The sequence below is a fragment of the Lagenorhynchus albirostris genome, chromosome 2, assembly GCF_949774975.1.
Source record: "Lagenorhynchus albirostris chromosome 2, mLagAlb1.1, whole genome shotgun sequence".
Lineage (NCBI taxonomy): Eukaryota > Metazoa > Chordata > Mammalia > Artiodactyla > Delphinidae > Lagenorhynchus > Lagenorhynchus albirostris.
In genome coordinates this window covers 73,940,885-73,968,008 of record NC_083096.1, presented here as the reverse complement: position 1 = coordinate 73,968,008, position 27,124 = coordinate 73,940,885, and the positions used below count along the sequence as shown (strand labels likewise).

Sequence of the window (27,124 nt, the reverse complement as noted above, 5' to 3'; positions counted from 1 at the left end):
CCCATTTTATAGGAAGGGATATTGAGGCTTACAGAGTTTACTTGGAGAATCTGAAAAAATGTATGCATTTTCTCCTAAAAATACACACAAGCATACACACACATAATTTTACTTACAACATCAGAGGTTTTATGGACTTTCTAGAGTTAATTTACAAACCCGTAGGGTTGAGATCTCTGATAAAGAACTTCTGACTTAGTGTTATCTTATACATGAATAGGCAATGCTTCCTTTTTCTTGTTTTCTATCTTCTTTTCAATTCTTTTTTTTTTTTTTTTTTTTTTGCGGTACGTGGGCCTCTCACTGTTATGGCCTCTCCCGTTGCGGAGCACAGGCTCTGGACGTGCAGGCTCAGCGGCCATGGCTCACGGGCCTAGCTGCTCCACGGCATGTGGGATCTTCCCGGACCGGGGCACGAACCCGTGTCCCCTGCATCGGCAGGCGGACTCTCAACCACTATGCCACCAGGGAAGCCCCATATCTTCTTTTCAATTCTTAAAAGACACTTTCTAGACATTACAAACGCATTACCTAAATTTGCTTTATGTCATTTTATTAAACCTAAGCAGCTTTTATGAAGATACCTAAAGGTACTCTGAAAAATGAAGTCCCACTAAATATTGAGTTAAATTTTACAAAGTTGATAATTTTGTTTGTTTTTGGCTGCACCACATGGCTTGTGGGATCTTAGTTTCCCAACCAGGGATTGAACCCAGGCCTGCAGCAGTGAAGGCGTAGAGTCCTAACCATTGGACCGCCAGGGAATTCCCACAAGTTGATAGTTTTGACTGTTTAGATTTTTATTATGAGACACACAGAGTTAACAACATATTCTTCTTGTAACACAGAAACACTTATAAACTGGATCAGTATATATTAAAAATCCTGCATAGGTATTAACAGATATCCACAACACTAAATCAACTATACTTCAATAAAATTTAAAAAAAAACCCAGATATCTATGAGCCATTTCTCACTAAAGAAACTGTGTAATAGCCTTTTTGCATAAGAAAATCATTTTTCCTGATTTCCAAAAAGTTGAGTATTATTTTTTGTTTGTTTTGATAATGATATCTCTTCTCAAAATTCAAAATTAATGCAAAGACATGCCTTATCTTACTTCTCACATCTACTGAAAATAAAAACTTGGAAGATAACATTTCAAAATATATTTATAAAAACAAAAACACTTGAGCTATTAAAAGTTCATGTACACGTATCAGGCAACCGGTAGGCAAAATACACCATTTCTCTAACACAAACAACAGGCAACAAAATAACCCTCTTACCTGTCAAGGTCTGTACTGCCCTTTCGCTGGAAGGCAGCGGCTCCTTTCTGTGAGGCCGATTTAATGAAGTGTCCTGTGCAGAAAACAGTCCAGGGCTGTCAGTTAGTTTCTTTCGGCCACTGGAGTTAGGGTTTGAAACTCTGCAGCTCCCTATTGCACTTGTGAAAAGGTTTGTATGTTCATCACTGCTGGCCAGATCAGAGTTGGGAGTGAATCCCCCAAGGGATAAACTTGGAGAACTTTCTGAACAGTCAATCTGTAAAGGTGTCTGCAATCCCAAGGCCAATGGACTAGATTCTGAAGGCTCTCGGTGGACCCACTGCTCTTCTCTGTTTATTAAGCTTTTTGAAGGAGAGAGATGAGGGCAGGACATATGACACCGGTGCTTTTCCTTATGTTTATAGCGCTCTCCAACAGTATCCTTTCCAAATCGATAGCGCTTCAAAGATTCTAGGACAGATCTGGAAGAGCCAGTGTCCATGGAAACCTGTGGCTGCTCGGAAGAACGGTGTTCTCTGTGTTTGTGACGGTGCCTGTGTTTGTGCTCGACCATCCAACCATAGGCCATCTCGGGAGGGACGCTAGGGTAGGTACTCATAGAAAGAAGAGGAGTCCTGCTGGTTGTAAGAAAGGCTTCCTGTCGAAGTAGCTTATGCTTTTTCTTATGGTATTTGGTGGGATTGAGAAGTAAATGACCAGCATGCATATAGGAAGGAGGTGGAAGTGGAGTGGTGAAAGATGGAGATGGAGGAGGTGGATAAAGAGTTGGGGGATATCTTCCATAGTAACCTAATCCTATGGGAGCAGCTGTAAGGGGTGAGGGAGAGTAAGGCATGCCATAAGAAGGATAGAATCCAGTACTAGAAAGAGGAAAACTAAGGCTGTGCATAAAAGGCATTTCAGCCATTGCCTCCCTCATCTTAGGGGGTCTCCCTCTCTTCTTTTTTAAGTCAGGTTTTCGAATGTAGTGCAAAGGGTCTAAGGGGAAAGAAGGATGCGTATAGAAACTATTAAAGTTGATTCGAAAAATAGTTGGCAAAAGGTCTCGGGGGATAAAATGATGACTTCGATGAGTGATTCGAATTTCACTTAGGCGACTTATTAATTCCTCCAGATCTGCAATAAAGTCTGGATCCTGTCTATTTCGGAGTTGGGGATATTTCTTTTTCCGTTTTCGTTTTTGCCTTTTCATCTTGTCGTAGCTGAGGTAATCATGATTCCTGCGCTTACATTTATGTTTATGTTTTTCTTTAAGACTGCTTAGGACTGTAGAGGTTTCAGGGGGAATCAGAGAAACATGCTCAAAAGAATGCCTCCTCTTTTTTTGCCCACAAAATTTCTCTGCCCTGTCTGATGTGCTGTTATTATCTGTTCCTATTCCACTATCACTGGGAATGGTCTCATCACTATGAGACTCACTAATAGGAGAAGGAGTAGCTTCTTTCAGAGATGTCAGTTCACTCAAGTGAGAAGGAGAATTTGGCAACAAAGTAGGAGGAGATAACCGCCTCCTCCCCTTTGAGGCCTTCTTCATTGCAAGAGTCTGAATCATACTGCCCTGTCTGGAGTGTAAATGCAAATATGGCACTGAACTGGGTTCAACAAAGCCTGCATCACTACTTACAGGGCTCTGACCTCCACTAGTCCCAGAAGACTGAGAGCAAATAGGTGATGGAAGAATCTCAGAACTACTAGCAGATGAAGGCAGTAAAGGTGGAAGAATCTGTCCTAATGCTGACCCAGCTGCCTGCTGAGCTGTTTGTTCAAGAACAGCAAGGCTGGTAGGGCTACCAGAAAGAATGCCATTTAAGACAGTTTTTGGTTTTCGACCCCTCCTCTTTCCTATGTAAATGGTTCCTTTCTTGCTGACATTTATCTGTTGGCCCAATTTAGAGCCAAATGTGGCGGCAAGACTTGACACTGTATTATGGAGTTTGGATTGCACTTTCCCTTTATTACTTGATTCTACAGAGCTTGAAAGAATCTGATTCAACAGTTTCTTTCTCTTTAAAGTCTTCATTTTATTTATTTTGCGGATAATTGTTTTCATTAACTGTCCATTGTTTCTCTTCGTAATTTTTTTATCTGGTTCCATCTCAAGGTCACTCATACTACAGACAGTTGGCCTGTGACTGTCATCTAGATCATCTGGATCCTGAAGTTGATCCTCACTCTCAAAGAAATCATTGCTACTTCTATGGTTGTCACTTTCAGACTCAAGCTTGCTTGGACTTTCAGTGGCAACAAATGGAGCCACCGATAGTACAGGTGGCTTCATCTTGACTGGTGACCTCATTTGCCTCTTAGGTCTGCCTCTCTTTTTTGGAAAAGGAGACACAGACAGACTTTGTTTGAAGGAAGGAATTTCAATTTCTGGTTGTAAAATTGGGGGTTCTTGTTCTTCCTTAGACTGCAAAGAAAAAACTTTAGAGGCAGGAATTTTTAAAGTCCTTTTAGGTGGACCTTCCAGTTGAGGCATCTCCTTAGATTTAGGTCTTCCTCTTTTGGGTTTATAAATATCAGACAAAAGATCACTAGACACACACATACTGGAGGATAGTTTGTGAGTAGCAAAAGACTTATGAGATGGTTTTTCACTATCAGTTAAGAGAGCAAGAGATGGAGTTGTAGATTTGCTCAACTTTGGTAATCGGCGTTTAAGGAAGTCATGATCTACAAATGAAGATGGTCCAATGTTTTTCATAAACTTGGCTGGCTCGGAATTACTATTTGATAGTGAACTACAAGAAACATTTTTAAAAAGCTCTGATCTTTCTAATTCTAGCCCTTTTGGAGACCGGCATGTGCTTCTTGCCACCACTTTAGTCCACCGAGGTTTTCTTCCTTTCCTTTTTTTTAATGGTTTAGACTGCAAAGTAGTGCTTAGGCTTTCAGTAACTTGGCAGTGTTTGTCGGATGCAGTTACTGCACCAAGTTTTAGAAAGGGCTTGTTACTAAATAAACTAGTGAAGTTAACAACTGAAGGCGTAATTGTATGAATACTGGAATCAGAAGTCAAACTTGGCTTTTTTCCCAGAGAAGAGCTTATTCTTGGAATATCTATATGTGCAGTTTTGGAATCATTTACCTCTTTATCAATCCCTTTGCATTCAATATTCATGCTATGACCCACAGACCTATGACCAATGTTCAAGTGGGTACTTTCAGAAGTAAATTGGTTCTTTCCGACAGATTCAGAAATTTCTTCCATTAGTTCTGTGGTAGGACTTAAAAGTAACGGATTAGGAGCCATCTGTGAAGACGTTTCAGGGGGACTTCTGGTTAAAGGATTAACAGATACAGTAGGTGATGGGGAAGGGAGATTGCTTTCTCCTACTGCACTAAAAGGGGATTTTGCTGTAGATGCATCAGAAGCAACTCCCATTTGAAAGTCCGGAGAAGTGCAATATACGGGAGGTTGCTTTTCATGCTTTGAGGTTTCATAAGACCCCCTTTCACTGGATGAGAAACTGTCTTGCTGAATGCATGTTCCTTCATTAAACATTTCTTTCTCCAAATTAATGATTTCCTTTCGAACTGAGAACTTTTCCAATATGCTTTCTTTACTCTGCCGTATAACATTCTTCTCAAAAGTTTTGCTGGTGGCACTGTCTTTCAGGGATTCAGAAAGTTCCTGACTTTCATGACTATTGATGTTTGTATTACAAGAAGCCTTAAGTGGTTCCTGAGTGGGGAGCAGTGCTTCCGCTTTAAGGTTTATGGCATCTTTACTGACCAGTCCTGCCATAGGACAACTCACTAGTTTCTTTCCAATGTCCTTATTAACTAATCCCATTGTTGAATTTGCTACAATCTTCTTCGCACAGTCCTTGGCCACTAGGCCAACAGTAGAACCCAATTTCTTTCCCAAGTCTTTATTAACTAGTCCAACCACAGTGCCAAGTCCTAGCTTCTTTCCAGGTTCCTTATTCACTAAACCTGGAACAATACCAATTCCTAGCTTCTTTCCTGAATCTTTGCTTAGCAGTCCTACTGTAGTGATATTCCCTGGCTTTTTGCCTAAGTCTTTATTAATGAATACCGCTGTAGTGCCAGTTCCTAGTTTTTTCACAGAGTCCTTATTGACCAATCCTACTGTTGCATTAAACACTGGCTTTTTCCCAGGATCTTTAGTTACCAATCCAACCGCTGTGCTGATAGTTGGTTTTTTTATTAAGTCCTTATGTATTATTCCAGCTACAGAGCCAACGCCTGCTTTCCTGATCAAATCCTTGTTAACCAATCCCGCAGTAGTGCCAGTTCCTAACTTCTTAGGTTTTGTCTTGGAAGACTTGGAGGGAGGACAAGTTGCAATGAGCTGTGCCAACTTTTCCGTTACACTCGTTCCTCCATTAAGTAATGCCCTGTCCTTTAAATCAGGATCCTGGCTACCAACAAGAGTAGATGATGCTGCATTAATGTAATCTGTCATTTCTGAGTGTACTGGAGAAAGCTTCTTAGACAAAGGATTGTTTTCTCCCTGTGAATGAAGATGGATGCTCTCCTCAGACTGGCATTCAATGGCTGCAACATCACCTGATTTCTTGTACAACTTTGAAGGATCCTAAAATTTGAACAAGAAAAGGGTTTCAGAGAGAGTAAAGCTTATATACCATTTCAGTTTAGCATTACAATCAAACAAACTAAATGATGACAAATCAGATACAAGATAGGCAATAGTGCTTTTTTAAAAAAACTAACTAATGTTATACTGTCACGGTATGTTAGTTCCTCTACTGCTATATCAGACTATATAGATGTAATCTTTGTTGACTTTCAACCATATGAACATACATATTATTGAGTATTTAGAAATATCCCTATGGTATTTTTTGACATTGTTTTAAAAAGGCAAATAATCTACTTTCTCCTTACATGGACTAAATATACATTAGCATATGAATGTACTGTTTTTGAAAACATATTGTTAGTTACAATATCCCATGGTCCTCGTTTAAAATAATGGTTCTTTGCCTACCTCCTTATTTAATTTCAATGATTTCAAACCAATGCAGGACAATTCCTGACCAACTTTTACTCCTTTAACACATTCTTAATTATAATCTTGAATGAGCAGTCAAGTTCTCTCTTCATGTGAGAAGAATAGAAAAGACAATAAAATATGTTCATGTTTTCTTTAGAATGTGTTTTTATATAAAATCTTAGAGTTGAAAGTAACTTTTAAGTCATAATATAAATTGCTATCTAATGTATGAATCCTCATTATATACTTTACAAATGAATTTATCATTTCCCACAACAGTCTGTTTTACTTTTAGATAACAAAGATTTTTTTCTTCTTCACGTTTCAGCAGTTTGTTTTTTTTTTAATTGAGGTATAACTGACATAAAGAGTCTTTCTTAACTATAAAATACAAATGAAAGACTTGAACAAATATAAAGACATACTATGTTTGTGGATAGGAAGAGATGGAGCTGACAATTTCCCCGAAGCAAATTTATAAATTTAATGTCATCCTAATAAAAATACCAACAAGATTCTCTCAGGAATAAGAAAAGTTATAACATTCATTGGGAAAAATATATAAGCAAGAATACCTAGCAAAATCTAAAAAGAAGGGGATAACTATCAAATATTAAATTAATTTTTAATGCCTCTATCACTAAAACAGTATAGCACATGAGAAGACAAAAGATCCAATGGGCCAGGATAGAAAACCCAAAACCAAATTCATGCATATACGGAAAAGTTTTGTGTGTAAAATGGTATAATCCCTACAAAATAGAAATTGGCAATAACTAAAAAAATACTACATGCATTTATTCCTTTGACCACTTTTAGGGGATCTACCCCAAGACACACTGGCAAAAAATCTAATGTTTGCAAAAAGCTAAAAATGTACCACCATTTTAATAGCAAAACCCTAAAACAGTCTAAATGATTATCTACAGGGGATTGGCTGAATAAATCAAAGTATATCTGTACAATGGACTGCCATAAAACTGGAAAAAAAAAGAAGATATCAATATATTGCTATCGAATGCTCTTTAATATGTATTATTAAATGAAAAAAAGCAAGAATTTGGACAGTGGTTATAATATGCTATCTTCTGTGTAAGAAGACAGGTATATGAATATATATACATATCTGGTTATATTAAAAATAGAAGAATAAACAGAAGATTAATGAAAATACTAACCTATGAGGGAGGAAACACAATACAACCAATATTTGATTGACTCAAAATTAAGGGGACTATCTCTTCTTTTGGACTGGACCCTTACAATTTTGCCCAAGAGGAAACTGGCTTTTCTGACAGTCTCATATTCAACTGACATATATTAAGCTTGCGATTAAAGAAACACATTTTCTTCCCATCTTGTTAAAGAAACAATATTCCCATTTTGTATTTTTACAGTTACTTTTCAAAACTTAAAAATTAAAGGCTTTATTAAGTATTTTAAAATATATTTATACCTGAAAATTGTGACACTTCCATTTTAAAACGTACCTTTAAAAATCTATCTGAACAAACTATGACTATGTTCCATAGCACAGATAACGCTCACAAACAAGACTAAGTGAAAGGATACAGAATAATAGTGTGTACTATATAACTCCATTTATATTAAGTTCACAAAGAGGCATGACTAATTATGATATTTAAAGTCAGGAAAATGGTTACCCCTGGTGTGGGGCAATGATGAGAAAGGAGCACAAGATCTTGGTGGGTGCTGGTAATGTTCCATTTCTTAAACTGAATGCTGGCTATAAGGGGTGGTTGAGTTTGTGAAAATTCACTGAGTTGTTACATTTATATTTATGTTATACTTCAATAAAAGTTTATTTTTAAAATTCTGTCTGAAAGAAAAGTAGAAACATCCAGCTCCCTTAACCTGCTTAAAAGACTGTACTGAAATCTGGTTTTTCACCTTTGATGGAAATGAATATCTCAGGTTAATTAAAAGCATCCTAAAATAGTATCCCACAGTAAATGGTCTATGATTAAAGAAGGAAAAAATAAAAATAAAACCGCAGATAATTTGATTTTGGTTTCAAAGATTTTTTTTCGTCCAAATCCTGACACTGAATAAACTGAGTGAATGAGGTAATATTAATAAGATGTTGAAAGCTACAGTTGGTACTGGTAATATTATTCTCTTACCTTTCTAAGAACCTCTTAAAATGACAACCAGTAGTAAGAGGTATCATTTTTAAGAGTATATTATGTTAGTCAATGAAAAAGATATTGTATCAAAACATCATTTTAAGCATATAATTTTCTTCAACTTGAAAACAAAGATAAAAGTATGCTCATAAGAGGGAAGGTATAAACACTACCATACATAAATAAACAATTTTACATTTCATATGCTTCATCATATACTCAAATACATGTACATTCTTTCATAAAAATGGGGCCAAAAATGCTTGTGGTTTCATAGCCCACTTAAACAATACGAGGAAGACACCTTTTTACACAAATAAATTGAGTCAGACTTATCAATTCAATGTTTTTTTAACAGTTCAAAATTCATAAAACCAACCTCATACTGGTTGCTTTTTAAACAGCGCTGTGAGGCATGCAGGATCCTAGTTCTCTGACCAGGGATCGAACCTGTGACCCCTGCAATGGAGGAAGCCTGGAGTCTTAATGACTGGCCAGCCAGGGAAGTCCCAGTTTTCGGCTATTTCTTCTTGTAAGGAATATAATGATGAACATCCAGTTATATAAATCTTTGTCTATTTGTCCAATTATTTCCTTCAGATCAACTTCTAAAAGTGGAATTGCTTGATCAAAGGGTATATACAATAGGGACTTCCCAGGTGGTCCAGTGGTAATAAGAATCTGCCTTCCAATGTGGGGGACGTCGGTTCGATCCCTGGTTGGGGAACTAAGATCCCACATGCCACGGCGCAACTAAGTCCATGCGCCACAAATACTGAGCCTGCGCGTGCACTGCAACTACTGAGCCTGCTTGCTCTGGAGCCCACATGCCACAACGAAGAGCCTGCACACCACAACTAAGACCTGATGCAGCCAAATAAATAAAGTTCTTTAAAAAAAGGGTATATATGATAAATAGTTACACGTGTAGGACAGCTCTGCATCAAGAAAAACTTTTTTTTTAAAAGCTCTGGTTTTCTTTTTTCTTTTGAAGATGTTGGGGGTAGGAGTTTATTAATTAATTTATTTAGTTTTGCTGTGTTGGGTCTTCGTTTCTGTGCGAGGGCTTTCTCTAGTTGTGGCAAGTGGGGGCCACTCTTCATCATGGTGCGCGGGCCTCTCACTATCGCGGCCTCTCTTGTTGCGGAGCACAGGCTCCAGACGCACAGGCTCAGTAGTTGTGGCTCATGGGCCTAGTTGCTCCGTGGCATGTAGGATCCTCCCAGACCAGGGCTCGAACCCATGTCCCCTGCATTGGCAGGCAGATTCTCAACCACTGCGCCACCAGGGAAGCCCCAAGAAAGACTTTTTTAATGGAAAAAAGTTTATTATAAAAATTCAGAGTTTATAAACACTACATTTCTGTAACCCAAGATAATACCTTGTGACTTGTGATATTCTGCATTTTTAGGCAATGATATTGCCTAAAAACAGAAACAGTAACAACTGACAACCTTGCTTCTGACGATTTTGAAATTAAACATCAGACTAATAGTATTCAGGTCAATCTTAATGTTTCCAAATCTTGACAATTGGGTGATCTGGTTATAGTTATCGTCAGAAAATACGCTCTCTCATTTACTGTTCCAATAAACTCATTGTTTTCATTTCAAATGCCATTATTTCTAGGATTAATTACTATTTGGTTCATTTTCAAATCCACTTGTTATCGTCCTGTTTTTATCAAATGGTTATCTTTTTGCCCATTTTAACCATTTCAAAATCTTTCAGATGGTTTCAATATTTCCAGCTCTTTGGTAGTGAAGTCTATGCTCATCTGTTGACTCTTTCCCTACTGTTGGTCTGTGTTCTTATACAGCTTGTAATGTTTTCTCATTATGCTATGTGAGTTTTCTTTTTGTGAATGTCAATGTTCTAAATGTGAAGAAAATATTTTTTATTCCCATTGTCAGTGTTTAAGATTTTACAACCTATAGATACACTTTTGGGGCATTTCTATTTACATTTCACTTACTGCCTGGTATTATGAACAAGACATCCTGTCACATGATTTTACAGGCCTTGTATATTTTTCAGCAGTGTAATAGCTGTTTGAGGTCCATGTCTTTTTTCTGAATTGTGGAGTTTATCATTTCTTATTTAGAAGAGCCCTTAATATTTTTGAAATAATATTTCTCTCATGTCGCACATTTGTCTCCCAATTTACTCGTTGTCCTTCTACTTCCTATTATTTTTCTTAAAAAGAAGTTAAATGTATTCAGAAACATATGAAAAACTGTACTAAGTACCACACATATTCTGTCATTTGATCCTCACAACAACCATATGATGTGGTTAATGTAATTATCCTCATTAAATTTATTTTTTTAAAAATAGGAATAGTTTAGATACTAGATTACCTGGTCAAGGTTACTTAACCATTAAGTGATTGAAAGTATGCTTTAAACATAGTCTGATTTCATAGCTAAAGCTCTTAACCATTATAGTAGATAAAATAATCTCTTGAGTTTTATAGTTATTTTCATAGCATAATTGGAACGATCACATCCTCGTAAAGATGACAATCTTCACCACATTTTCAACTAATGTTTTTATGGTCTCATTCTTACTTTTACTTTAAATTATTTATCTATTTTGAATTTTTAAAACATAATCTGTGGGTAGAGAAGCAGCTTTTACCTGAAAAGGTTTTGTCCGTTGTTCTAAGAGTTTTTCCATTTCTCATTTCACATTCACTGATTTGAAATACATTTCTCACATATTTTTATTCATATTTGGGTCTAAGCTCTCCATTTTGCTTCACTTACATTTATATTTATTCCTGAGCCACTAATAATATGTGGACACTTTACAGTATGTTTTAATACTTAAAAAGGCTATTTTTTCCTTTTTGTAAGCCTATAGAAATTCCTTATTTTATTTATAACATTATTGAGATATAATTCACATACCATAAAATTTACCCTTTATGAGCACAAGTTCAATGGTTTTTAGTATATTCACAGAGTTGTGCAACCATAACCATTAACTTTAGAACATTTTCGTAAGGCTCCCTGGTTGTTTTTGCATATGTATACTTCTAGATGACCTTGAGGTTCATATAAAGTTTTGAAAAACTCCACATGGCATTAACTTTACATATTAAAACAGGAAAAAACGATATCTCAACATTAACTTCAGCTCCACAATAACAAAGCAAATGTTATCTGCTTAGTCAAGCTTTTTGGTGTTACTAGATATTTATAATTTTATCCATATAGATCCTAAACACTTGCTGTCAAGTTTATTTCTAAATATTTCATAAATACTATTACTTTTGTGAATAATTTTTTGGTTACATTTTCTAACTCTAAACTGACGGTATTCAAGAACACTACTGATTTAATTTACTTTATAATCTTGAATTCTTGCTTCGTCAGGAATTCATTTTTTCAACAAATAGTATTAAGTACCATTGTTTAAGTGCTAGGAATAACAGTAATGGAAAAAAAAATCTCCTTCACTGCGGAGATTTTATTCTAATGCATGATAGGGGTAGAGGCAATAAAAAGATAGATGAAATATTCAGTATATCAGATGGTGAAATAGGCTATGGAGAAAATCAGAGTGCATAGAAGAAGAGGAAAGACTAGGATTGGAAAGGATTTGCAATATTAAAACATGCTGTCAGGGGCCTTCCCTGGTGGCGTAGTGGTTAAGAATCCATCGGCCAATGTAGGAGACATGGGTTAGAGCCCTGGTCCGGGAAGATCTCACATGCCGCGGAGCCCGTGCACCACAACCACTGAGACTGCGCTCTAGAGCCCGCAAGCCAGAACTACTGAAGCCCGTGTGCCTAGAGCCCGTGTTCTGCAACAAGAGAAGCCACCGCAATGAGAAGCCCACGCACTGCAACAAAGAGTAACCCCCGCTCACTGCAACTAGAGAAAGCCCACGCACAGCAACAAAGACCCAATGCAGCCAAAAAATAAATTAAAAAAATAAAAAAACGGGTTGTCAGGAGAGTCCTGATTGAGGTTACATTTGTGCAGAACCCCAAAGGAGGAGTCTATGTAGCTGCCTGAGAAAAGAACGATGCTAAAAAGAGGAAACAGCAGGAGCAAAGGCCCTGAGGCAGGAACTTACCTCATATTGATAAATTCAAGGAATCCAAGTTTGCCAGAGTAATCAAGGGAAGAGTGGTCAGGCAGAAGGTAGGGGGACAGACTTTTTTTTTAATCCAAGAGAGGGGAAGCCATTGGAAGCTTTTATGTAGAGGAGGTATGTGACCTAATTCTTCATTCAACAAATATTTATTGGGTACCCACTCACTATTGGAAATAAAACAAAGAACAATAAAGACAAAAATCTCTACTCTCACAAAGCTTACATTTTAGTGGGAAAGACAATAAAGAAAAACAATAAACTTTTAAAATATTACTTGTTGGAAGGTGTTAATTGCTATGGGAAAAAGAAAAGCCAATTGAGAGTGCTGTGAGAGAGTTTGCAAAATTGAGTTAGGTGACTGGACTAGGCCTCAATGATCAGGTAACAACTGAGCAAAGACATGAAGTGAGAAAGTTATCTACAGGAACATCAAGCATGCTAATGTGGCAGGACTTAAAGCAACTGACTCAGGGAGAATAGAATATGTGATCAAAAAGAGCTATTATTATCATGGAGGGCCTTTAGGCCATTATAAAGGCTTGAGCTTTTACTCTGAATAAAATGGGAAAGCACTAAAAGATTTTGAACAGAAGAGTGATATTTCACTTACATCTTCAAATATTCCCTCCCTCTAGCTGCTCTCTTCATAAAGCTGTAAGGATTTAAGGGTAATAGCATGGAGTCTTGTTAGCAATCTATTACAGTTTTCTAGACAAGAGATGATAGTGACTTGGACTAGGGTAGAAACAGTGGAAGTGCTGAAAAGGTAACAAAGACTGTAGTTGGAGGAGAGTTGAAAATGACTATGAGGAGTTCAGTTTTGGACATGTTAAAACTGAAATGTGTTCTAAACGTCCAAATAAAGAGGTCTGAACAGGAAGATTCAAATTTGAAAGACAACAGCTTATAGATATTTAAAACCTTGAGCCTGGTTCACATAACCAGGTGAGGGTTGATCAATGGAATATTTATAAATGGAATATTTCCTGCCATATCAATAAACAAAGGATGTCACAGTCACCAATGACTGCAGCCCTCCAACGTGAGCTGGTGAGCCCTGAGGAAACTCAGGGCTGAAAAGAATACCTGCCATCTAGCAGCGATCAGACTGCAGCCACTCCCTGTGGTGAGCCCTGAGGAAACTCAGGATGTGAAAATACAGGCCCCAGATAGCTCAGGTGCATATCAAAGGAATGATTTTAGTGAGCCCAGACTCTTGCATCTTCCCATATATAGAAAAGGGCTAAATTCCTTAACTTGAGATATCTGGTTTTAACAATAATCTTTTGATGTTCCCAATTACCTGCTCTTTGTTGCAAAACTCCTATATATCCCGGCTCCTCCCCTTACCTCCTCGGAGCAACAGTTTCTCAGTTATCTGAAACGCTGCAGTCCTTGTTTTGCCCCAAATAAAACAACTCTCACGTTCTGTATATATATTTTTTAAGTCAACAGGGTGAATATAAACAGAAGAGTAGAGAATTAAAGACTAACATTGAGGCATTACAACATTAAAAGATCAAGAAGATGAAGAACTAGCAAAAGACTGAGGAGGCCAGAAGGCAGCAACAAGGGGGGGGGAAAAAGGCAGAGTGAGTGAACGTGTGGTACCTTGGAAATGAAGTAAAAAAAGTTATTTCCAAGAGTGATGACTGCCAACTGCTGCTGACAGATCAAACAAATGAAAACACGTATTTGTTTGTTGGATTTAGCATTGTGGCATGGGGATGGTCACTGGTAACCATGCAAAGGCAGTTTCTATAAAGTACAAGAGCAAAAACGTGGGAATTCCCTGGCCGTCCAGTGGTTAGGACTCCACACTTCCACTGCTGGGGACCTGGGTTCAATCCCTGGTCGGGGAACTAAGATCCCACAATAACATGATTGGAATGGGTTTAAAAGAGAATGGGCAGGGCTTCCCTGGTGGCGCAGTGGTTGAGAGTCCGCCTGCCGATGTAGGGGACATGGGTTCGTGCCCCGGTCCGGGAAGATCCCACATGCCGCAGAGCGGCTGGGCCCGTGAGCCATGGCCGCTGAGCCTGCGCGTCCGGAGCCTGTGCTCCGCGACGGGAGAGGCCACAGCAGTGAGAGGCCCGCGTACCACAAAAAAAAAAAAAAAAAAAAGAGAATGGGCAGAGAGAAATCTAAAGAACAGCAAGGAAACAGAAATAAGGAGGCAGAGCTAGAAGATAAAGTAGAATCATAGTTGTTTCTTTTTTTTTAATGTGGAAAATAATGGCATCTTTTTATTCTCAAATGAAATATAGCAGTGAAAAAGAAATGAAAAGCCATACAGCCTTTAAGTTTAATACATATGTGCGTATGTATATACATGAAATCATTTCATCATTCATCCTCTGATACAAAATACACTTCACATGTACTAAATTCTCGTACATACTTGGTTCTATTGTTAGATACTCCATTCTGGGTCATTAATTTTCTCTCTATCCATGCACCAATACCACAATGTTCTAACCATTTTAACTTTAATTATCTGATAAGTCTTATTCCTATATGTTACTGTTCTTTTCAGAAGTGTCTTGACTACTCTTGCTTATTTTTCCATATAAATTTTCTAAGCAACGCACCTGGTGCCAAAAAGTATGTATTACTTTAATTTTGATTGTTAAATTTGCAAACACCCTGAAGAAGTGAAAGGAGGGACTTGAACAGATATTTGTACACTGATGCTCACAGCAGCATTACTCACAAACAGCCAAAAGGTGGAAGCAACTCCACTGACAGATGAATGATAACATGTGGTATATATATGTACAATGGATTATTATTCAACTTTAGAAAGGAAATTTTGACACATGCTACAACAAGGATGAACCTCAAGGACATTATGCTCAATGAAATAAGACAGTCACAAAAATTCAAATACTATATGATACCACTTGTATGAGACACCTAGAGTATTAAGTCAAATTCAGAGAGTCAGGAAGTAAAACGGCTGTTACCAGGGGCTATGGGATGGGGGGAATAGGGAGTCACTATTTAACAGGAATTAACAGAATTTCAGTTGGGAAAGACTGAAAAAGTTCTGGAGATGGATGGTGTGTGAATGTACATGTAAAAAAGGTAAATCTAACGTTATGTATATTTTACCACAATAAAAAAAGTGCAATGAAATTTTGGGACAACGGACACCTTTATGATTTTTTTATTCAACATTTTAAGCTTTTCTATTTGTTCAAAATTCACTAGTGTTTTGAAGCTTTCTTCCTTTAAATATTAAACCCTGATAGTTAAGTTTATTCCTAGATATTTCATCTCTTTCCTAATGGAATCTCTTCTAACTTGTTTATTTGTATGAAGGCTACTGATTTCTCATTTATTTCTCTATTAGTCAATTACCTCACTGAATTCTCTTATTTTTTTTGACTGATTCTCTTGCGATTTCAAGGTATATAACATCACTTGCAAGTAACAGTAGTTTTACCTTTTCTATTTTTATCCTTCTAATTCCTATTTTCTAATTTTATTAACTAGTATCTCATTAACATTATTAAATACCAGTGATGAAAAAGGGTATTCTCTTCATCGACAGTCTAATGAGAATGCCCTGGTGTCCCCTCATTAAGCATTATACATATGTGTATACATATATATGTGTACATATATACATTTATATTTTTACATACATTATATATTTTTACATATTTCTATTTAACACATTAAGGAAATACCTATTTTATTTTTTAACTATTAGTATAATTAATTATAGTAACATATTTCCTAGTATTGTACTCCTTTGGATTCCTGGGGAAAAAACACAGTTCATAATGGTATATAGCTCTATTGTAGATTCACATGTAATTATATGAAACAGAGGTCCAGTATACCCTTTACCCAATTCCAAAAGGATTGCTTGTGTTGTCCCTTTATAATGCATAGCTCTTTTAATGTGCTGCTGAAATTGTATGCTGGTAGTTTACTTAGCATTTTGCATCATAATGCCTATGTATGAGGAAAAGAAAATTTTAAGCCCATATTCTTTAACTCAGGAAAGTATAACTGAAGTCAGAGATTGTCAGCCTTAGCTATCAGTTGTTAATGACACGGAATGCCTTAAGAAGACAAGCACAGAGATATCACAACGTTCAGTAAAGATAAGTGAATATTTATGAACTTGTTTCTATAAAGTGTAAAGCAAATCTATTCTGTATCTTCCCAAATTGAGATATGCTTAATTAAGCCTTTTTGGTAAGACAGGCAAAAGATTTTGCTCTGACATATAAAGATTTAAAGTTCCAAGGAATTATTTGTAACCTTGAGACTAAAATGAAGTCATTATAGAACTATACAGACTGTTTACTATAAAAGATAAGTTTTTATCACTAAAAATTATCGATGTATATTCTTAAGCAGTGATATAATTAAATAACAGAGTAATATACCTTCAATTAATTCAACAAATATAAAATGGACTGTGTGTCGTCCTCCTTGCATATGTATTTAAAAGTAAGCTAAAGTGAACCTTACCTGTATTCAGAAGAACCTGAATTTTTGCTTAAGCAAGATTATTTTGTAGTTTCCCTTTTTGTGCTATCTTTGTAAGTTTTTAGGATTAATTTTATACTCATTTTCCTTCCTTTCGTATGCTCTGAAACATTTAAATCATTTTGAAATTATCTTTCCCTGAAGTTTTACAGAATTAAACTAAAGCCATCTAAGACCAGCATTTTTTGACAACAGTAGTAGCTTTTTGAGGGACTTCTCCATTATATTTATGGTGATTGGTCAGTTAAAATTTTCTGATTTCTGAACTCAGATTTAGTAAATTATCTTTTTTAAAAAATCATTTTCACTTTTCACATTTATTTGCATATAATTAAAAGCAAACAAATTACTTATAGTTTCCTTTTAACTTCCACTGTATCTTGAATTATTTGCCCTTTAGCACTACTTATTTTATATATTGTTTTCCCTCATTTTTCTTTATTTCCAGGTTAGACTTGCTAAATATGTTTCATTTCCCCCCAAAGGAACCACTATTTGGAGAGTTACTGCCTTTGTTTTCTAGTTCGCTTCTGCCTTCATGTTTCTCAAACAGTCTTCTTTTCTTAGGATTATTTTGTTCTCTTGGTAACTACTGAGTTGAATGATTTATTCCATTTATTTTTATTATTTTCCTTTTAATTAATATAATTAATATTTAAAGGTATCTTCCCTTTAAATACAGCTTTCCATGAAAATCAAAAGTTATTTTGTTTATTTTCTACAAATTCTGAGATCTGATAATTTCCAGACCATAAAGTTTTTTTTTTTTTTTTAATTTTTAAAATTTATTTATGGCTGTGTTGGGTCTTCGTTTCTGTGCGAGGGCTTTCTCTAGTTGTGGCAAGTGGGGGCCACTCTTCATCGCGGCGCGCGGGCCTCTCACTATCGCGGCCTCTCTTGCTGCAGAGCACAGGCTCCAAACGCGCAAGCTCAGTAATTGTGGCTCACGGGCCTAGTTGCTCCGTGGCATGTGGGATCTTCCCGGACCAGGGCTCGAACCCGTGTCCCCTGCATTGGCAGGCAGATTTTAAACCTCTGCGCCACCAGGGAAGTCCACCATAAAGTTGTTGTGTGTTTTTTTGTTTGTTTTTGTTTTTGTTTTTTGCGGTACGCGGGCCTCTCACTGTTGTGGCCTCCTCGCGTTGCGGAGCACCAGGCTCCGGACGTGCAGACTCGGCGGCCATGGCTCACGGGCACAGCCGCTCCGCGGCATGTGGGATCTTCCCAGACCAGGGCACGAACCTGTGTCCCCTGCATCGGCAGGCGGACTCTCAACCACTGTGCCACCCGGGAAGCCCCACCATAAAGTTTTTAATATCTGTTTTTTATTACTTTCTAGTTTTTCTGCATTGTGATCAGAAAATATTATTTTTACTTCTTGTGGTAGCTTACTGTATGTATGTTCAGTTTTTGTGAGTGTCCATCTGTTATGGACTGAACTGCATAACCTCAAATTCAAATGTAGAAGCCCTAATGCCCATGTGACTGTATTTGGAGAGAGGGCCTTTAAGGAGGCCTTTACTTAAGGTTAAATGAGGTCATAAAAGTGGGGCCCTACTCCAATAAAAACGGTGTCCTTATAAGAAGAGGGAGAGCACTCAGGTATCTCTTTTGTTACACTTGGCCATGGGAGGAAACAGTGAGAAAGTGGCTGTCGCTAAGCCAGGAAGAGAGCCCTCATCAGAAACCAATGCTGATGGCAAATCGATCTTGGACTCCCAGACTCCAGAACTGTGAGTTCTGTTTCCTGTTTTTAACTACCTGGTCTGTGATATTTTGTTAGGACAACCCTAGTAGACTAATAGTACACTATCGTATTTTGTTATTTAAAAAAATTTTTATTGCAGTATAGTTGATTTACAATGTTGTGTTAGTTTCTGCTATAGAGCAAAGTGAATCAGTTATACCATATTTTGTTACTCTGACCTTTCACAGCCTGAACATTTTTTTTTAACTAGGTGGAATGTGCTTGTTTTCTGGTTGCATTAAAAAATCTGGAACATGTATATTTCTGTTCTAGAGAAGTTCAAAAGACTAACATAATATACTTAGCCTTCAATATTTGCTGACTCTACTATTAGCAGTGATTAAATTACCATATTCTTCCTGTTGCTGCCTCACTATCCAATTAGACATATTCTTTTTACTGTATCAGTTTTTTACTGTATCAGTTTTATCAACTTCAAATGACACTGACTCCTACTATAATAAAGAAATCAGTACATACTTAAATGACTTCATTTTCTCTCTCATTTCCACATTGTATATTAATTTACAAACCAACAGCAGTCCCTTTGTTTAGCCTTTCCATTCCTCTGTGGCTAATAAAAAGATTGAAGGTTGTTTTCTAGAGTTTCTTGAAGAATGAGAAAAACATTCCCTGATTTCAAGTGTTCAAAAATGTTTGTCACTATCATTTTGGTATAGATGAACTGTCCAATTTGAGGACATTATGGATTTTGCTCCACTGTTCTTTGGTTCTGGATTTTGATGTTTGAGAACATCTTGAATTTTATCCTTACGAAGTAATTTCATCCTTTGATCTGGCTCACAAAGAGATTCTTAGCTTTACTGATAAAGTCTAATAATAATTGTTTTCATGAATTTTCTGTTATTTGTGAAAAATGCCCTTACATTATGGCTTTAAGACTGATCTAAATCAATATTTCTGCCTTCTTCTTTAAAGATATCAATTATGCGTATGTTGTATTTTCTTTTTTTTCCCATATATATCACACTTCTCCCATCCTTTTGAACTTTGGTCATTTCCATTTTGTTCCTTCTTTCTCACTGTTTTCACATGTGCTGCTTTTACATGTGCTGCTTTTACTTTTATATAATTGATTTTTTTCCCTCTATTTGTCTCCTTGGGTGCCTTTAGAGGTCTCTCCTGTTTCCTAAGCTCTTGTATTGTTGTTTTACCCTTCGTCATTTTCATGAAGGTGACTTTATGTTTTTATAATTCCCAGCAAAATATCTGGAAACAGTATCTTACTAAATCTGCAATCTATCCTGCTAAAACATGTTGAGGAAGCTCTATTATGAATTGGCAGTTATTTCCTCTCAGTATTTGAAGATATAATTGATTTCCTACTTTCCTTTAATCAATGTTTAAAGGCCTAATATTGGCTTAACTGTCATTCCTTTATCTAATTCTCATTTTTTTTTGGATTTTTTGTCTTTGATACTCTACAGACTCACTAAGATGTGTCTCAGTGTACATATAGCTTTATTAATCCTTTTCAGAACTTGTCCTTCATAAATAATCAATTCTGGAAAATTATCTGGCAAATATTACATCTCCTCAATTATTCTTCAGGACTCCATTAGAACATACTGGACTTCCTATTACCATCCTTTATCTTCTCTTTATTCTTCGTATCATATTTGACATCTCTGGATCAGCTACATTCTAGGTAATTTTCTCAATGCTATTTACTAGTTCACTATTCTCTCCACAGCTGTGTCTAAACTGGATGGTTAAACTAATTATTCACTGTTTTTAATGTCAACGAATGCATTTTTCATCAAGAAAATAGTTTTCACATCTAGAATACATATTTCATTGGCTTCTTTTTGAAAATCTGCCTGGACTTTTTTTTTTGGCTGTGTTGGGTCTTTGTTGCTATGCGCAGCCTTCTCTCTGGTTGCAGGGAGTGGGGGCTACTCTTCGTTGCAGTTTGCAGGCTTTCCATTGCAGTGACTTCTCTTGTTGCGGAGCATGGGCTCGGCTCTAGGTGCGTGGGCTTCAGCAGTTGTGGTACGCAGGCTCAGTAGTTGTGGCTTGCGGGCTCTAGAGTGCAGGCTCAGTAGTTATGGCACATAGGCTTAGCTGCTCTGCAGCATGTGGGATCTTCCCAGACCAGGGCTCGAACCTGTGTCCCCTGCACTGGCAGGCAGATTCTTAACCACTGCACCATCAGGGAAGTCCCTCAATAACTTTGTTTTTTCATTTCGAATTGTGAGCTCTTCTTAAGAGGTGGCTCACTGAGGGTACAGACCCTGAAGAATCCTAGTCCCGACTGCCCACCTTGAATAGGCTTAGAATAATTTGGAGGTAAATTTTTAGTCCTTCTCTAGGTAGGGGTAATTTTTCCGGGAGAAAGGTAACAAGAAATATATAAAGGAAAAGACTGAGATGTATTTTTTTAAAAAGTAACAACAAAAAAACCCTCCAATATCTCAAAAAATAAATAAATAAAAGATATTATGAATTAATACTTGAAGGCAGATTTTTTACCAAGTTTGACTTCAGTCTCAGGAAAGCCAAACCACCAAATACTTATTCCTGGGAATTCGCTGGCAGTCCAGTGGTTAGAACTCCATGCTATCACTGCCAAGGGCCACGCTGCGTGGCCAGAAAACTAAAATAAGTAAATGCTTATTCCCATGTTATTTCTGGCATCACAAAACTTGTGAATAATCAACATGATAGAATAGATTACTACCAATTATAGTTAGTTTAACATTGTTAGTAATACAAACAAGGCATGCCACTCAGATTTATGGTATTATTTGAATTTTCACTTTCAAATACAGGTGAGCATTCTATTTGAAACATGGAGTGAAGAATTTCCTTATGGTTATCATGTGGTAACATTTAATAAAGAAGTTGAGGTATAGGTGTTACTGTAAAACTATAACTAGTACTGAAATACTTATGATTATAAAAGCTGTTAATTTCATGGTCTAAAATAAAAACTATCACATAGTTAAATAAACGAGGAAACTGACTGGAAATATAAATATTAAGAGTGTGTTATCTAGATGTGTATAAACATTATTTTAAGATTAAGTAAATAAATGCTGCCGTGGAGCAACTAAGCCCGTGTGCCACAACTACTAAGCCTGCGCTCTAGAGCCTGCAAACCACAACTACTGAAGCCCACGCACCTAGAGCCCGTACTCTGCAACAAGAGAAGCCACCACAGTGAGAAGCCCACTCACCACAATGAAGAGTAGTCTCCACTTGCCGCAATTGGAGAAAGCTCACATTCAGCAACGAATACCCAACGCAGACAAAAATAAATAAATATATTAAATAAGTAAATAAATGCTAATAAAATTTAAATAATCATATAAGACAGAATAATAAGAACTGCATTTATATCATAATTTTTTTTATATCATAATTTTTTATGATTTATTTATTATTATTATTTTATCTGCGTCAGGTCTTAGTTGCAGCATGTGGGATCTTTTTATTGAGGCACGTGGGATCTTTCATTGAGGTGCATGAGCTCAGCAGTTGTGGTGCAAAGGCTTAGTTGCTCCATGGCATGTGCGATCTTAGTTCCCCGACCAGGGATCGAACCCGCGTCCCCTGCATTGGAAGGCAGAATCTTTACCCCTGGACCACCAGGGAAGTCCTCTATATCATAATTCTAATCTTCCTAAAATTTTAGTACACTAAGCTAAATAACATTAAACGTATTAACCTTTAAGTGAAGTATTTTACTCTCAGCAATCCTTGAGCCTTTCAAGAAAATTACTATTTGGGAATTATTCACATTGTGGGAAAATTAAATAAAAGCAAAACGTCAATTTGGCTCAAAATTTCACAAGAGAAACTCCAAAATAAATCATCTTTATCCACTGTAATTCAACTTTAATCTACACATAATAAATAGTATAAAAAAGAAGAAAATGTTAAAGGAGAACAAAACATCTTAAACAAGGGTTATTCTCATTCCATACAAAAAAATTAAATGCCTTAAAATGTCTTTATGGAGACGATTCATGAGGCGTAAAATTTGAATAAGCTTTTTGAAGTGTTTCTACAAACCGCCAATCATTCTCTGTAGTTGATGACAAAAAAATTTTGAGATTTGCTCAAGTTGCAAAGTTCTTTTGAGAAAACATTTTATTGAAAAACTTGTTCCTAATATCTCACCCTGCTGTGAACAAAATGTTAATGATATAATTAAATATGCTACTTCTGTATCTCATAAATCAGACATGCATGCTTGACAGCAAGGGATGATAAAGTTAAAATTCTGTTTTGATTGTTTGCTGAAGGATATCTGCAACTCACATGCCATAACAACAGAATGAATCTGACTGAAAAAAAAATTTGTATAGAATAGGAAAATCAGTTAAAAAAAAGGAAAAATAATTTAAATTATTATTTGATACTGTTATCAGAACAATCACAGTGAAGTTTATGAGCTCCTAACTTATGATTTGGGAATTAAGAATAGGATGTTTTGCTCAGGTCCTCAAGTTGTGTGTTTAGAGAATTATAGCATAGAATTTCAGTTACAGAATTAGTCTGTAAACAGAAATATAGTAGGCTATTTTCATCATTCTTGCTATACTAAGAGATTCTGAAGTTAACTTGTCATGTACTTAAATTAATGAAACAGAAAGGCATAGCCTTATTACATGTTAAAAAAGAGCACCTGAACACAGAAAAGCTTTAAAGTTACACTCTATAGATAACAATATCAACACAGGAAAACTTATTCAAAGTAGTTTGTTTACTGGAACCCACTAAAACAGTGATGTGCCTTATATATTCATTTTTATTCATCATGATATGTGCTGGAAAGTTCCTCCTATCATTCTATTATTACGTGGAAGATTTTGAAACTAGTCTGCATACAATGAAAGCTGAGATGTAGATGGAAATTCACAATTTCATCCTCTTGTAAACCAATTATATACAATTCTATTTGCAATGTTTGTTGATTACAGGTTTATGGAGAAGCTTGGAGGTTACCATTCTGTCCTAACAACAAGTGAAAAGTTAAACAAACTTAAAAATCAACCATTTATATCCATAATAGAAGTGAGGTCACAGAGCAAACTACTGCCCCCAAAACGCAGTGACTGACAGAGAATCATCATTTACCAGAGCAGAAACCCATAAGCTGAGACCCTGGTGGAATGAGTGAGCGCTAGGGTAGGGAAACCTGAACTCTGACAAATTGCTCAATGTACACAAGTTTGAGAGTTGAAACTCCAGGAGGACTCAGTTATTGTGATTCCCCCACAGTTTTATGAGTTTTATCTCCTGGATCTCTGAGAGGTTCGCAAGATGAGAAAAGTCCCCTCTTAATTCCCGCTGTGGGAGGGGAAAATGAACCACTTTGAAATATGCCACACCATTTGGTTCCTAACAAGGTCTGCCCTCAGGAGAAACTATTAACCAGAGCCTAACCTGCTGGGATTTAACAAAGCCTAACTGATCTGGGGGAGGAAATGATCCAACTCTAGCCCACTCTAGCTATCCTGTCCTACCTAAGAGGGGAGGGAGCACCGAAAAGTATCTGTGAAGTTTACAGTCTAGAGGTACAGGCTAACCAAAAGATTGAGACCTAATCATAGGGCTAAAGACTGTCTTCTTAGCTACAAATGAGCAAAACTAAGAATTACATCCAACTTCTCCTCGGAAACCATGCAAGCAAGAAGAGTGGAGTGAAATATTTAAAGTGTTGGAAGGAAAAAGATAACCTAGAATTCTGTAACCTGTGAAATTATCCTTTACAAGTGAGGAAGAAACAAAGACTTTCTCTAACAAACAAAAATTGAGGGCATTTGTTGCCAGTAGACTTGTCTTGCAAGGTATTAAAAGAAGTTCTTTAGAGAGAAGGAAAATGACATAGGTCAGAAACTTGGATCTACATAAAGAAAAAAAGACCACTGGAGAAGAAGAAGTGAAGGTAAAATAAAAACTTTTCTTTTTCTTATTCTCTCTTTTTTTTTGGCCGCACCGCATGGCATGCGGGATCTTAGTTCCCCCAGCGGGGACTGAACCCATGCCCCCTGCAGTAGAAGCACAGAGTCCTAACCACTAGACTAGACCACCAGGGAATTCCCTACTTTTCTTATTCTTAATTGATCTAACAGAAAACAGTGTATTTAAAATAACAGCAACAACATATTCAATAATGTATGATGTGTACGTATATCCTTGTGTATAACTGAAATGAATGACAGTAATGATACAAGAGACAAGGAATGAAAGGGAGGAATTTGTGTTATTTTATTATTATAAGGTATCTGTGAAGCAATACAGGGTTATTTTAAAGTGGACTTAGATTAGTTGTAAATGTATACTGCAAACTCTAGGACAAGCACTAAAAACTGTAAAGAAAAATGCTTATGGACAAATTTTTCCCAAGTGATTGTATGGAACATAAACTACTTGCAAAACTATGTTAAAAATTAGAGCTATAAGTAAGGCAAGAATCTTAAGTCTACTTATGAAAATATTCAGAAAACATCTTCAAGAAATGTGCAAAGAAGGGCTTCCCTGATGGTGCAGTGGTTGAGAGTCCGCCTGCTGATGCAGGGGGCACGGGTTTGTGCCCTGGTCCGGGAAGATCCCACATGCCACGGAGCGGCTAGGCCCGTGAGCCATGGCCGCTGAGCCTGCGCGTCTGGAGCCTGTGCTCCGCAACGGGAGAGGCCACAACAGTGAGAGGCCCGCGTACCGCAAAAAAAAAAGAAAAAAAAAGAAAGAAAAGAAATGTGCAAAGGTTAAGTTTGTGACATACAGTCAAAGAGAGAACCAAAACATCTGAGAATGGGGGTTGGGGGAGGAGTCCCAAAATAAATTATTAAAGAAAATTTAACATATAGATAATTAAGTCAAGTATTTTAATATAAAATCACAAAATTTTTCTTTTCAAAATCAGACCACTATGGGCTTTTCTTAAATTACAAAACCATTAATTAGGTGCTGCACTTGAACTCTATATTCTGGACTGAAGCCCAAAATCAAGCTCATTCTTACTATATCGCCCCTATTACAATCAAGAGTCAACCAAAACATATTACTACAGGAAGTTTAATTCCTTCAGAAAATATTATAGTAAAAGAATAGTAATAATAATATGGAGTAGCTCTTCTTGCTACTGAATATAATTTAAGGAACATTTAGATGCCAATCTGTCCCAGGTATCAACAGCAGAGGAAACCAAGTCTTTAGATTCTTCTTTACACCTAGTTTATTCCTAAAGTGTAAAATCACCACCATAGCACATATCTAAATTAATCTATACTCTTTCTCTCAGGATTTCTCCCCCCAAATCCCTATCTACTAATTGGGAAAGAGGGGCAATTTAGAACAATGTCTTCAGTGGTTTAGACTCACAAAGTGAGGTCAGGCAGGAAGAAACGTCTCTTTCATCATGTGTTCAACCTTTTGTCCCTACTCATGAAGTTTCATAAAAGTTTGTTATCTCATCATATAGGGCCTTTAATTCTGATGTCTCCCCAAAACTCTTCATTCATTTCTCTGCAGCTGTACCTCAGAATTTATTAGCAATGTGCACATATGGAGCAGTCTATATGTGAGCATCTCTGGAATGATTTACAGTCATTAAAATGAAATAAAGATATGAACAGACAACCATAAAAAGCAGCATGTGAATTAGTGAGTCAACGTGATGATACTTAAGCTTAATTCTCTGGTACTAAGGAAGTTATGCCTTCTATCAATTTGTTTCAATAATGACTTTTTCCATTAGCAAGATCAACAATGAAATGAGAAACATTCACATTTACCATACCTCATTATGTACACCATTAAAACAAACCATAATAGAGACTCAAGCACATATCCCTAACATGCTACACTTTAAAAGAAAGTGAACTGCTCAATCAGCCAGAAGCAGCACTGATTAGAGAAGTTTCTACTACAAAATGAAAGCAAGAATTGAGGCTGAACCTGATGAAACTAATTATGGTAGTTTTAATCTTCCTGGTACATTTATAACAGAAGCCATACAGTGCAATAGAAAGGATCTGCTCTTCCCCTCCATTTATGGAAGCATATGCTTCTACAATTGATGGTATTTTGGGAAAAGAGTGGCACCTTCCTCGTTTTGTCTCCAAGGCTTAGGAGATCGTGGCTGCCCCATTAGCAGTCTGTTTTGTGTGTGTTAAAGGGAGAAAAGAAGGCTTTACTGAAATGTGAAGATCTGGGAGAATTTGCATAATAGCCTCTGCCCTGGAGAAGCTGGGCTCTATGCCAACCGTTCTCTTCTTCTCTACTACAAAATAATTCTAGCTCAAACAGCTTCCAAAGCAAACAATCAGTATGAAGGTAAGACAACAGAATTCCAGTGGGATAATGCG

At 36.8% G+C, this 27,124-nt stretch overlaps 1 protein-coding gene across 5 annotated transcripts in view; it reads right to left on the bottom strand.

The window, feature by feature from the left end:
* The window catches only part of ASH1L (ASH1 like histone lysine methyltransferase), a 187,803-nt gene that overhangs the window by 147,159 nt on the left and 13,520 nt on the right, over positions 1-27,124 (bottom strand). For all 5 annotated transcript variants that reach the window (XM_060136621.1, XM_060136630.1, XM_060136638.1 and 2 more), the window contains exon 2: positions 1,292-5,855. In XM_060136621.1, the coding sequence (XP_059992604.1) occupies positions 1,292-5,855 (4,564 nt within the window). The remainder of the gene's footprint in view (positions 1-1,291; positions 5,856-27,124) is intronic.